Genomic DNA, 11,822 nt, shown 5'->3' on the forward strand with positions numbered 1-11,822 from the left:
AATAGGGGGGGACCTTCTAGTGAGGGGACCTACCAGAATTTACCCCAGTTTATTATCTAATAAGCATTAATGCTCTGTAATTTCAGAAAACTTGTGCTAAGTGGCTAAGAGGTGTTTTTTGCGCGACTGATGATGGTTATTTGTTATTGTTATGGTGTTATGTTCATTTATTTATAGAGCATTTCATTTGAAGGAGCAATTGGAAGTGTCAGTGTAAAATTACAGTTGGCTTTTTTTTTTCTCTCTTTGAGGCTTTTATGAGCCACGGTCTCTCTTGTACTGATCAATTAAAATTGTGTTCCAATGTAATCTGATAAACAGCAGTGCTGTGTAAATTTATTATTAGGGTCTGTTGTTTTTTAAAAGATGCTTTGTGATATGGACAGCTCTTTTACTCATCATTGGAATTTTGTAATGTAGTGCTCACATTGTATATGTGTAGTTTCAATCAGATTTGTGCAATTATTATGTAATAGCATGTAAATTCTTTACAGAGATATTTTTGTTTTAAAAAGCTAATCCAAGATTCTGGCAATCCTGGATTTTTTCATTCTGTGGTGAAATCTGTTCTCTCACATTATTTCAGTCATATGTCACTCACCAGCTATTGTACAATCCCAAAGTGAATATTTATTTTTGAGTACATGTGAACAAAATATGCATGTCAGAAGACCAAAATGCACACTAGATCTTAATATCTTTTCCTTCTCACTCTCTTGCATAGTGTCCAATTTTTTTAACCTTGACTGACAGCTGTGTTTAAACGTATATCTTTGTCAATTTTATGATTGCTTCTCTGTAAGAATTGTCTTTGTTCTCCCTCACCAAAACAACTTTGATAGCCAAAACACGTGTCTTCTACAGTCATTTGATGTCAGAATTGCTCATCTCAGATTCTTTGTGTTCATTTTGTCAGAATTTGCCGTTTCTCTTTAGCATAGATTTTTTTTCTCTTTGCATGTTGTTTGGGTGACATGTTTCTTCACCCCTACTAGTCACTTAACAGGGTCTGTTGTGTGTTTCATACTTTTTGGTGCTCCTCTCTGATGAGCAACTGAAACACGTCAAAAGAAACCCAGAACAATCATTATTGTGATCTGTAAACTGCTATGTAGCTGGTTTCATGTTAGCATCTGTGTTATACATGATTCTACTTGTCGTGATATCATTTAGGAGTCTCAGAGTGATCTTTGTGTGCATTTTGAAATTTGTGACATGCATGTTTCAGTTAAATAATGGTTTGTTGGGAGATTTGAAGAAAAAAAAAGTGTACTGGTTGAATGAGAAAAGTTTTAATATATTATGCAGAATAATTTATGATTTTTCTGCTGTTGTTCAAAGTTATATCCAGGGATATCATCCTTGTAAACAAATGATTAGTGCTTGGTACCAAACGTCAAGTAGCCTATCACCACTATCACAATGTGGTTTTGCAATCTTGTCAATACCTCATGTTCACTTGCTTTAATTCAGAACTTTAAAGGTTTGATTTAGGTTTTGGTTGTGTTGTTCGTTTTGCTGGAGCTTTAGCAAGTCAGCTCGAGTCTGAATATATGTGGGAGATTTAATCTAATCCTCTTCAGTATGGGGATTTGGTCCGTGTGCCATTGCAGATAATTTTGTATATTTATCAGTGGCATTATTATTAGCATTATTACCTGTCTTATTTTCTTGATTGGTTGTTTTGGATATTGTTGATATTACCCGTTTGCTCACAGTACTAAATTTTTGAGCATTGTTTTGACTCAGGCAAGAAAATAAACTGGCAAAATTATAACTTTGTTTTCATTTCTCTATTTGTACCTTTGCCTCCTACCCACATACCACAACTCAACAAATAGGAAAAAGAAAGTTAAAATAATAATTTTATTTTAATTGTTGAGCACAAACCCCTTCAGACAGATCATGCCATACAAGATTTTTGTTCTTTAAATATTCGTGTTTATCATTGTTACTTTTGTTTAAACTTGTGTTTAATTTTGATAAATTATTTGAAGACTAATTTCTTCAATGTCTACTTTTCAATTTTTAGCCCATTGATTCCTCTGATGACTCATTTTGGGATCAGTTGTGGTCTGAGCATACTGCCTCAGTACAAGATGTCTTCACTCTTCTTCCTGCATCTGAAATTAGAATGGTCAGAGAAGAATCCCCTCAAAATCTGGCCACCTTGTGTTACAAAGCTGTGGAAAAGCTTGTGCGAGCAGTGGATAACAGCTGCCGTACTCAGCATGATCAACAGACAGGTGCTTATATCTATTAGCAATCATGAATTGTTCTGTTGTTTGTTTGTTTTTTGTTTTGTTTTTTTCTCTTCCTTGTAATTTATGGATCTAATGCTCATTTATTCTTATTTACAGTTCTAAATTGCTGTCGATTACTCACGCGTGTCCTGCCTTGTATGTTTGAGGATTTGGATTGGAGAGGATTCTTTTGGTCTAGCCTCCCAGCTGGGCAGGTGCAGGAAGGGGAAGAAGCTGAGTCAACCCCATTGGCAGTGTCCTTAATCAATGCAGTTTGTGTAAGTGTCAAACTGATCGAAGTGGAGCTATTAAACCTGTACTTTTTTGAGAATTCCTTCCTGAAAATTTTGTTTGCATCTGAAAAAGATAAAAACTTTTGAATTTTCAGGATTTGCTGTTTTGCCCGGATTTTACAGTGGCTGCCAACAAAAAAGCAGGACCCGTAAGTGTGAAATATGAAATATTCTATCTGTAAAACAAGTTTCTAGATTTTATCTTCCTAAGAAAGAAATTTCTCAACTTTTGCTCCTCAATGTTTATAGGATAAAGCTGAAGATCTTCAAGCCATTGATAGCTGTGAGTACATATGGGAATCAGGAGTTGGCTGTGCAAGCTCCCCTCCTCATCATCCTCAATATGACACAAATCGGACAGAACTCCTGAAGCTGTTACTGACTTGTTTTAGTGAAACTGTTTACCAGCCACCTTCTGGTAAGTGTTTACAATATTCATCATAGGAACGTTGGATCATTTTTTTCATGACATTACCCTCACTTTCCCTTTACAGAAACATCTCCATCTCCAAATCGCTGGATTCAACACCTCACTTCTGCTGATAACCGCCATGCTCTTCCTTTATTCACTTCTCTTTTGAACTCAGTCTGTGCGTATGATCCAGTTGGCATGGGGGTCCCATACAACCATTTGTTGTTTAGTGACTCTATGGAGCCATTGGTTGATGTGGCCCTCCAAATTCTAATTGTCACTCTTGATCATGACACAAGTGGTGTGCTTCGAGAAAGTGATGAGGTACTTCTAGATTATTTTAAAAAAATTTAGAGAGTTTAATTTTGGTACTTTTAAACTCAAAGTTCATTTGTCAATTTTTAAATTATTTTTTCTGTTATCAGCAACCATTGGTCCCGGACAATCTATTCATTAACTATCTGAGCCGAATCCATCGGGATGAAGATTTTCAGTTTGTATTGAGGGGCTTCTGCCGTCTCCTAAACAACCCTCTAATGCAAACATATTTGCCGAATTCTACCAAAAAAGTCCAGTTTCATCAGGAGTTGCTGGTGTTTTTCTGGAAGATGTGTGACTACAACAAGGTGAAAAATAATTTCCAAATTATTGTAATCACTATGTTACAGTTGAATCATATATATTATTTTTTAAATATTGTTCAAATTTTTCTTACCTCTAGAAATTTTTGTACTATGTGCTGAAAGGTGATGATGTTCTGCATATCCTTGTGCCAATTTTATTTCATTTGAATGATTCACGAGCTGATCAATGTAAGTTTTAGCAGCTTAAAAACTCAATGCCTTATCTAATTTTGTATCTATTTTCTACCCTGATACACTTCTGCTCATGCCAATTTACTTTGTATCAAATTCTAGCACGTGTTGGTCTGATGCACATTGGTGTGTTCATATTGCTTTTGCTTAGTGGTTATCGCAATTTTGGTGTCCGTCTCAACAAACCTTACACAGCTACTATACCTATGGATATACCTGTTTTTACGGGTGAGTTAACCTTACACCATTGAATTTGTTAAACCAATTGGTTTGTATACCAATCGCATTTGTATGCTTACTAGGCTTACTGACAGTTCATTATTTACACCCATTACAGGAACTCATGGTGATTTACTCATCACAGTATTCCATAAGATTATTTCAACTGGACACCAAAGGCTTCAACCTCTCTTTGACTGCCTTCTAACAATACTTGTGAATGGTGACTATGCCTATCTATATTTCTGTCTGTCTCATCAAGATATTTCAGTTTTTAATTTTTGGATTTTTTTTATTACAGTGTCTCCATATTTAAAAACCCTTTCAATGGTTGCCAGTACAAAACTGTTACATCTTCTTGAGGCATTTAGTACTCCTTGGTTCATCTTCTCATCTTCAACCAAGCATCAGTTGGTTTTCTTCTTGTTGGAAATCTTTAACAACATCATTCAATACCAATTTGATGGTGAATTGAAACAAACATTAACAGTTTTAGCTGATTTTCCTTAGAATAGTTTTTATTGCTTTATCATTATTATCTATTGTTTTCTTTCAGGAAATTCCAACTTAGTGTACACTATCATAAGAAAACGTCAAGTTTTTCACTCTTTAGCCAGTCTCCCTACTGATGGTGGGTCTATCAATAAAACCTTATCCAAGAAACCTCGCCGCCATATCCCTAGTGTATCCCCCAATACCGATTCAAGTGAAACTCCCGAGCCTGAAGCACCCAGTATGGAAGGTTCTCGGCCTGCACAACCAGCTGAACCAGGCACTCTTAAAGTCTCATTACCAGAGACACCTGGTATGTCAAGCTTTACTAGCCTATACTAAACTACTAACAGTTCACGTATGTATCAATGTGCTGTTATTTTTTTCAGGTATTGAAAACATGACTGAAAGAGAATCAGCACATCCAGCTAGTCACTCAAATGAATCAGCTCCGACTCCTACCCCTGCCAATGAAAGTCCTTTACTGGAACAATGTGCAAATACCCGGCAAGGAGATGGGATGGAAGGGCCTAGTATTGATAATGTATGTGTATGTGTGTTTGACTGAAATTATCCAGTCTGTATATAGTTCAGGGAAATTAATTAATGATTTTTTCTTCTAATTTGTTTTTGAATTCTGTTTGTAGAGCTCTGTATCCTCAAATTCTTCCCAAGCTGAAGCCGACGGTAGCCGGCCTTTGCGTAGGGCCGTGAATCAGGTAAATTTTCATTTCTCCTTGTGATTAGTTCATTGTTGATTTTTTGTATAATAAATGTGAGAATTGAAGTGAACCATCGATTTCTATTCTAGCGGCAAAGTATTCGTCTGACAGATGCAGCAGTGCCCGGAGAGAATGGTGAAGGAAGCCCCCAGTGGGTTCCAACAGCAGAATGGGTGCGCTCGTGGAAAAGCAAGCTACCCTTGCAGAACATTATGCGTCTATTGCAGATTCTCGTCCCTCAAGTGGAAAAGATTTGTATAGATAAGTAGGTGTCTCTGGATTTTAACTACAGACTGCAGTATTACTCACACACTGGGAATTTCCATTTCTTATTTCTTATGGCCAATTTTCTTTTCTAGGGACCTTACAGATGAGAGTGAAATCTTAAAATTTTTGCAACATGGCACCCTTGTTGGCCTTCTCCCTGTTCCTCACCCAATTCTTATTCGCAAGTACCAAACAAACGCTGGTACCATTGCTTGGTTAAGGACATACATGTGGGGCGTTATTTATCTCAGGTGCTCATGAAAGCATAATAATTTATTCGGTTCATGAGCATGCAAGTATAATATATTTTCTTATCTTCTTCTTTTTTTCAGGAATGTTGATCCACCAATCTGGTATGACACAGATGTGAAGCTTTTTGAAGTTCAGCATGTACAACATGAGTGAATACCAATCTCTTTTATTTTTAAATGATCTACAGTATGTTGTCTTTTTCCTTATATCTAGGCTTCCAGTTTCAAATTATATTTAATTTTTTGATAAAGAGTCTGGAAAGTTGTTTACCAATGAAATTCTAGAGGAGGACATCTTTTAGGCATATTTTTATTATGATCTGTTGAAGTTTTTAGTTGATTTATGAAATGTTTTTTTTTTTTTATTGTCTTTGATTGGACGCTTGTTTTTGTATTTTGTAATAGTCGAAGCAAACTTCTTCTGATATTGTTTTCCATGATGACCTTGCGTAAAGAAAGTAAGATGAGGTTCTTATTTATGTATGTTTACTAATCATGGTTCCGTGCTATAAGACTGGGTTACCGGTAATTGAGACATATGAAGTATATTGACTAGCATCTTTTGTGTGGTGTTAATTTATTTCGTGATTTGACATAAAGGATTCAGTTTTTAATTCACCTTGGTTACCATTCCATCTAATTTTCTTACCTCACTTAATGACAAAGAGAATTGTGTGTAACTACCTTGCATAAATGATAATATTGATCTGTAAATATCTCCAATTTAGGAGAGAAATCATGCTTTTACTATTATAATTTTTGTTTGAGGGAATTAAGTAATCAAGTGTTAGTTATTTATTCTTTTTGTAAGTGTTAGGAATAATCCTCTCAAAGTTGGCTGCAATATTTATGTTGTACCTGTTGTGTTCCTTTAAAAAAAAAGTATACTGGCTTTAAGTGTTCAAGACTAATTATTTTTATCAGGCATTTGAAATCAATTTGAATTTTACAGAAGGTGGATTTACGATAGCAACGCTGCGAGTGTGTCTTTAACGCTAGCGTCGAATTAACGGTGGGGAAGTGGTCAGAACAGGGTGAGGCCGGAGTGGAAAATAGCACGAAGGTCTCTCCGAGCGTTGTTCTAATGCTGGCAGTTGAGCTTAGCTTGCAGCGTTTTGGTCGTAAATCCACCTCAACAATGCTAGGCAAGAATAGCTGAGGTATTTAGCATGATACAGCATTCAGGATTGCATTGATTTTTTGGTTATTCAACATTGAGTTACTTATTGGTGCGTTTCTTATAATTTCTTTCCAACCTTCTCTACATTCCATTGATTTAATGTTGCACTTTTTAACATCTTGAGTCCCAGAGCAATCACATACGGTGATGTGTCCACTTGTGACTTAATGTGCTACATGTAACGCGATGTGACGCATTTGTTGGGTTCTTAAAGTAAGACTTTTGATTTAGCGTTGGGTACATAATGTTTTTTAGTTTATTTAAAAATATGTTAATTAATCATGTACTTTTTCCCCCTGCAATGCAAGAGTTGTATATATTGCAGTGCTATTTATGGTTTTGATCATGTTGTGATTTTATGAGCAATTAATTAACTGAGCTGCTTGTGCTTGTGATGCCCAGGAAAAATTGTAAACAGTTTTTTGTTTTGTTTTCACTTTGGGTTTTTTTGTATCTTACATTTGCTTATCTGCACTTTATGTTTTAAAAATCCTTGCAATACAATGTTTTAGATTCATTACATTGAGAGATTGTATTACGTACTGCATTGCATTTTGTTTTATTAATTCCGGTTGGAATATTGCCCCTCAATATCTGTGTAGTGCAAAAATTTGTACTTATTTTTTCCTACCCCTTAAATATATTTTGAGATCAGTTATAAGTGTGAGGATAAATTTTATTTAACTACTACATAACTCTAAGCTGAGAGTTCACAATGTCCATTTTTAAAAAATAAGTATCTTGCCAATCGTTTAACTTTTGATTTAGTCAGTTTAATAAACTTGTCATCGAATCAACCAAAGCAGCTGTTTCGTCACCTTTATCACACAATTTAGTTAGATGAGTACTAGACTAGGTGTTTTGTGGTTATAAAATGATTGACTGCATTACTAATTGCAGACGATTAATGACCGTATCTATCGGAAATAAAAACACATCGGGGGACTCATGATGTGTGGAAGAGACGGCGTACAAACAGCCCTTCCCTCGGAGAGGGACCGAAGAGGGACGCGGAGGGACGAACCATCACCTGTTCCCACGGTCTGACGGCCAATCAGAACAAGGGGTGGGGGAGGGGCAGCTTGTTGTTGTTGTTGTTGTTGTTGCTGCTGCTGAGTTGTAGTGCAGCCTTTGAAGTTGCCGATCAGTTGCTCTACAACCAACGAAGACGAACGGTCTAACTCTCGGCTCTTGTGCTTTGCCGGCGACCTAGCGTGTGTTAGACTGGGATTTTGGTTTTGACACCAGTTGACATTGGTCTTTCCGCAATTAAACCATTTTTAACAATGGACCCCTTTCGCTATCACGGTAAGTCAATCGGTCTTCTTGGAATAGTACCTTACTTTGTTACTTTGCATTTTCTGGACGAATACGTGTCATCGCTTGTTTCTCGACGTTCTTACCCGTCCTGGGCCTCTTGTTAATACACCGTACTCAGCTGATGATGTATTGACAAATTGTTTATTGTTTTTATCGTATGGAATGACCGTGGGAAAGTGCCTCAGCTGCTGTTCTCAGGTGGTCGCGTTTACCCCCCCCCCCCCCCCATCTCTCTTGACTTGACATCGCTTGACTTGAGAGATGAAGGCCAGCTATGAACCTAAGTTTTTTTTTCTGTCCTATCCCCTAATCACCCGCAACTGTCTTCTCAACAAAATTTTATGTTAAGCTCTTTGTCTGTATGTTTTTGTATTCAACAGTCCATGTAATCACATTCATGTTTTGAAAATATGTATGAGTTTGCTTATCTGACAGACGCACCTGTTATTTGTTGATATGAAATGTTTGTGGCTGGTTGGTAGGTGTTGATGGCTTTCTCCTTTTTGCTATGAGTTTTGATTTTCCGTCCTTTGATTACAGATACCAAAGAGGCAAGCAGGGTTGTCCCTTTAATGCCCGTCGTACTTCCGAAGAACCCAGGTGAATCTAATGTTGTCAATTCTACAACCAGTCATCATCACATAAAAACTGAGTAAGTTAGAAACTGAAGAGATGGAAAGTTGCTCTTTTCAATTTTCATTAACGTCTTAACTCCTGGATTCCATTTCTAGGACCCATTGTGCTGGACTGGGACGTTTTGTCATTACAAGCATGTAAGTAATTGATATTTTTAAGTGGAAGGTTGTGTGATAGATGCATTTTAAATAATTATTCAGGTATATACTATTTTCCACAGTAATTTCTACAAATTGTAATACAAAATTACTACTGCTTTATTTTTCCCCAACCAGTTCCAAACAAATTTAGTTTATTTCATTTCTATTTTTTATATTTTGTCTGTTCAAAGTGAGGGCATTATGTGCGTTATATTTTTGTGAAGTTTAGTTTACAGACTCCACGCCAAAGACTTCAGAAGTTTTTAAATGTCAGAGCGATATCATTTTGATCTCTAAAATCAGTTTTCCTTGATAGCAGCATTAAAGGTCAAAATGTTGTAGTTGACGTAGCTTAGATCTTAGTGTTCTCTCTGGGTGCTGACCTAGACCGCCTGACCAGGGGTCCATTCCCTATATTCTGGCAGAGCGGCGAGCAAAGGCTTTCGAGACAATGCCATTCAGTCATTGTGTAACTCATCAGCAGGGTGTGTTCCGGTGCGTTATAAGGGTTGACCTGCCGATGTAGAGTGTCCACCCGTCCTCCAGACCTGCGTGGGGCTCCTCTCTCCAAGACAATGCTCATGCTCAGGCTCGGCTCGGGGAGGTGGCCACTCTAACTTTCGGGTATCGTCCCTTCGACCACGGTGTTTGTGAGCCTAACAAAGACGGCCGGAAAGCAAAGCCTAGCCGCTCTGCCAGAATATAGGGAATGGACCCTTAACAGAATTGATCTATACTCTCCTCATAGGGAAATTAAGAATATGTTGAACTTATGCCTTCTTTCCTTTATTCCTGAACTTCGGTGAATTTCTCAATTTTAAAATGAGCTTAAAAACAGAAACTATCCCCTGAACTGTGTATGTCATGCTTTATGATGGTATAGTAGGGGTAGTGAAGTTATTCATATCAGTTATTTTGTTTGTGTTTCAGAGTGGAAACACTTCCAAGACCAATAAGAGGTCCAGAACGAGTTTGTACGTATTATTTCCATTTCCACATGTTTTAGTTTCTGTCTACATATAAGCTAACAACTGCTTCTCTTGCATTGCAGGTGGTATATTGTCACAAAGTGCTCCATCTTCATCTTTTCTGAGAGAAAGATACGGGTCAAGTGTGGCTTCATCGCCCAATTCTGTCTCATCTTCTCCACCATCCTCAGTACATGAGAATGGTTTTGTTTGGAGAAATTCTGAAACAGAGGGCTCTGTATATGGTAAGGTTACAATTTAATTTTGAGCTTGTTGAGTGTTTTGGTTAAATGACTGTTGGGTTAATTGTAACTTTATGAACTTGCAGGATTCAAGCCTTACTGTTCTTTTTGTAAGAAGAATGGTGAGAGGCCTAATATATACAACTCACACCAGCTGCATTGTACTGACTCTAATGGACGTCGTGTTGTAGAATGTTTTGTTCTGCGAAGTGTTAGGTAACTTGCATTTTGATTCAGTTATTTATCTACTACTAAGGAGTAAGTTTCGTTGTGCCTGATGCCTCATTATGTTTCAGATGCCCAATTTGTGGGGCGACTGGAGATGATGCCCACACAATTAGTCATTGTCCACATTCTTCAACAAGGGTGCCTATAGCTTTGGCACTCAAAAGCACCCTTCGCCAGTGCAACGGGTCACTCAGGAAGAAACCTTTCTAAAGAAGCATAACCAAATTTTGTTCAATCAATTTGATTGATTTTTAGGAGTGTGATGTCTATTAAGTTGGTGTTGTACGTCTAATTTTTTGTTGAATTAGCTATTATGAAATTCTTTATTATTTCATATTTCTATCATTGTTCAATTCATGTTGAGTAAATCCAAGTCAATCAAAGCTGCCAACTTTATACAATTTTGATCTTGACTCATTGATTATTTACTATATATTATCTTAGGTCTTTGGTTGTGGGATTTTTCCTTTAGAATAACTATGATGTTTTATGTCTAAGTGATGTAGATTGTGTATTTGAGTTTTCAATTTAGGTTTTATCACTGTAAACATGAAATAGCTGTAAATTGTACTGTCAGTATTTGCCCAGTAATGAAAGCTTCGTTTTTTATGTGCAAAATATCATGAGAAGATGATTTTTCAAATAGTTGCACTTTTGTTCGGTTTATTTCCGTTTTATAGTTGACAAGTTAAATAAATTTTGAACTGATTTCTTTAATTTGTGTATTTTTTTAGCTTACTTCTCTCTGCTTTGAAAGTAGGTAACTTATTTGTATGGGAATATTTGTAGAGGCCCCTGAAAGTTTTTGAAGGGTTCATCACTAGATATTATCACATCTAAGGCTGTAGTTGCAGAGAAGGCAGAAGGAGCAACGCCGGCAATTCCCTCGCTACATGCATGCGTGGATGATACGTATGCGCTCGCAGCAGCTTGCTCGCGCCTTCCTCGTCCCAGGCGCTTCTCTTTTTCCCCGCTTTCCCCCACCACCAGAGGCTCCTCGGACACAGCCGCGCCTGCGCGGGAGCGCGGGGGCGACCCGCGGGAGGGGGGCGGCGGGGTAGGGTGGGGGAGCCGCGGAAGGTTCGCAGTTTTTGGCGGTCTTTGTACCAGGCGACCACGTTCAGCGAGGAGGTCGCCTCACCGAGCCGCGCCCAAAGAGCCGGCCGGCGGGAGGGGGAGGGCGGCGCCAGTCGCTCCCCCCACTCTTCCACGCTGGCGCGGCTGGCCCCCCCCCCCCCCTCCTCTCCCACCGACTCGCGCTTGCCTCTCTCTCTCGCGCGCGCGCGTCAGCCGCCCCCGCCCCGCGGCCGCGCGCCACCCCGCGCCTAAAGAGCCTCAGAGTGAAAGAGTCGCATGGGTCACGTGACTGGTTCAACTGGGGAGTTCATGTGACC

The 11,822-nt window shown here is 38.3% G+C and overlaps 2 protein-coding genes across 2 annotated transcripts in view; both read left to right on the forward strand.

Moving 5' to 3' along the window:
• Positions 1-7,696, forward strand: part of LOC113210995 (protein HID1) — an 18,528-nt gene extending 10,832 nt beyond the window's left edge. The window contains exons 2-17 of the mRNA XM_026429226.2: positions 2,033-2,246; positions 2,361-2,521; positions 2,632-2,685; positions 2,786-2,954; positions 3,031-3,272; positions 3,374-3,574; positions 3,670-3,760; positions 3,866-3,991; positions 4,101-4,205; positions 4,284-4,448; positions 4,539-4,787; positions 4,864-5,018; positions 5,122-5,193; positions 5,286-5,461; positions 5,556-5,714; positions 5,796-7,696. Coding sequence (XP_026285011.1) covers positions 2,033-2,246; positions 2,361-2,521; positions 2,632-2,685; positions 2,786-2,954; positions 3,031-3,272; positions 3,374-3,574; positions 3,670-3,760; positions 3,866-3,991; positions 4,101-4,205; positions 4,284-4,448; positions 4,539-4,787; positions 4,864-5,018; positions 5,122-5,193; positions 5,286-5,461; positions 5,556-5,714; positions 5,796-5,868 — 2,412 coding nt within the window. The 3' untranslated portion in view covers positions 5,869-7,696. The remainder of the gene's footprint in view (positions 1-2,032; positions 2,247-2,360; positions 2,522-2,631; positions 2,686-2,785; positions 2,955-3,030; positions 3,273-3,373; positions 3,575-3,669; positions 3,761-3,865; positions 3,992-4,100; positions 4,206-4,283; positions 4,449-4,538; positions 4,788-4,863; positions 5,019-5,121; positions 5,194-5,285; positions 5,462-5,555; positions 5,715-5,795) is intronic.
• Positions 7,697-7,848: 152 nt separating this feature from the next.
• Positions 7,849-11,145, forward strand: LOC113210996 (uncharacterized). Its single transcript, XM_026429227.2, has 7 exons — positions 7,849-8,202; positions 8,755-8,866; positions 8,946-8,987; positions 9,921-9,964; positions 10,042-10,203; positions 10,287-10,416; positions 10,497-11,145. The coding sequence occupies exons 1-7, from the start codon at positions 8,181-8,183 to the stop codon at positions 10,636-10,638; spliced, it is 654 nt and encodes a 217-aa protein (XP_026285012.1). The 5' UTR covers positions 7,849-8,180; the 3' UTR covers positions 10,639-11,145.
• Positions 11,146-11,822: the final 677 nt, after the last annotated feature.

The sequence above is a fragment of the Frankliniella occidentalis genome, unplaced genomic scaffold, assembly GCF_000697945.3.
Source record: "Frankliniella occidentalis isolate FOCC.00 unplaced genomic scaffold, Focc_3.1 Scaffold32, whole genome shotgun sequence".
In the NCBI taxonomy this organism is placed as follows: Eukaryota; Metazoa; Arthropoda; class Insecta; order Thysanoptera; family Thripidae; genus Frankliniella; species Frankliniella occidentalis.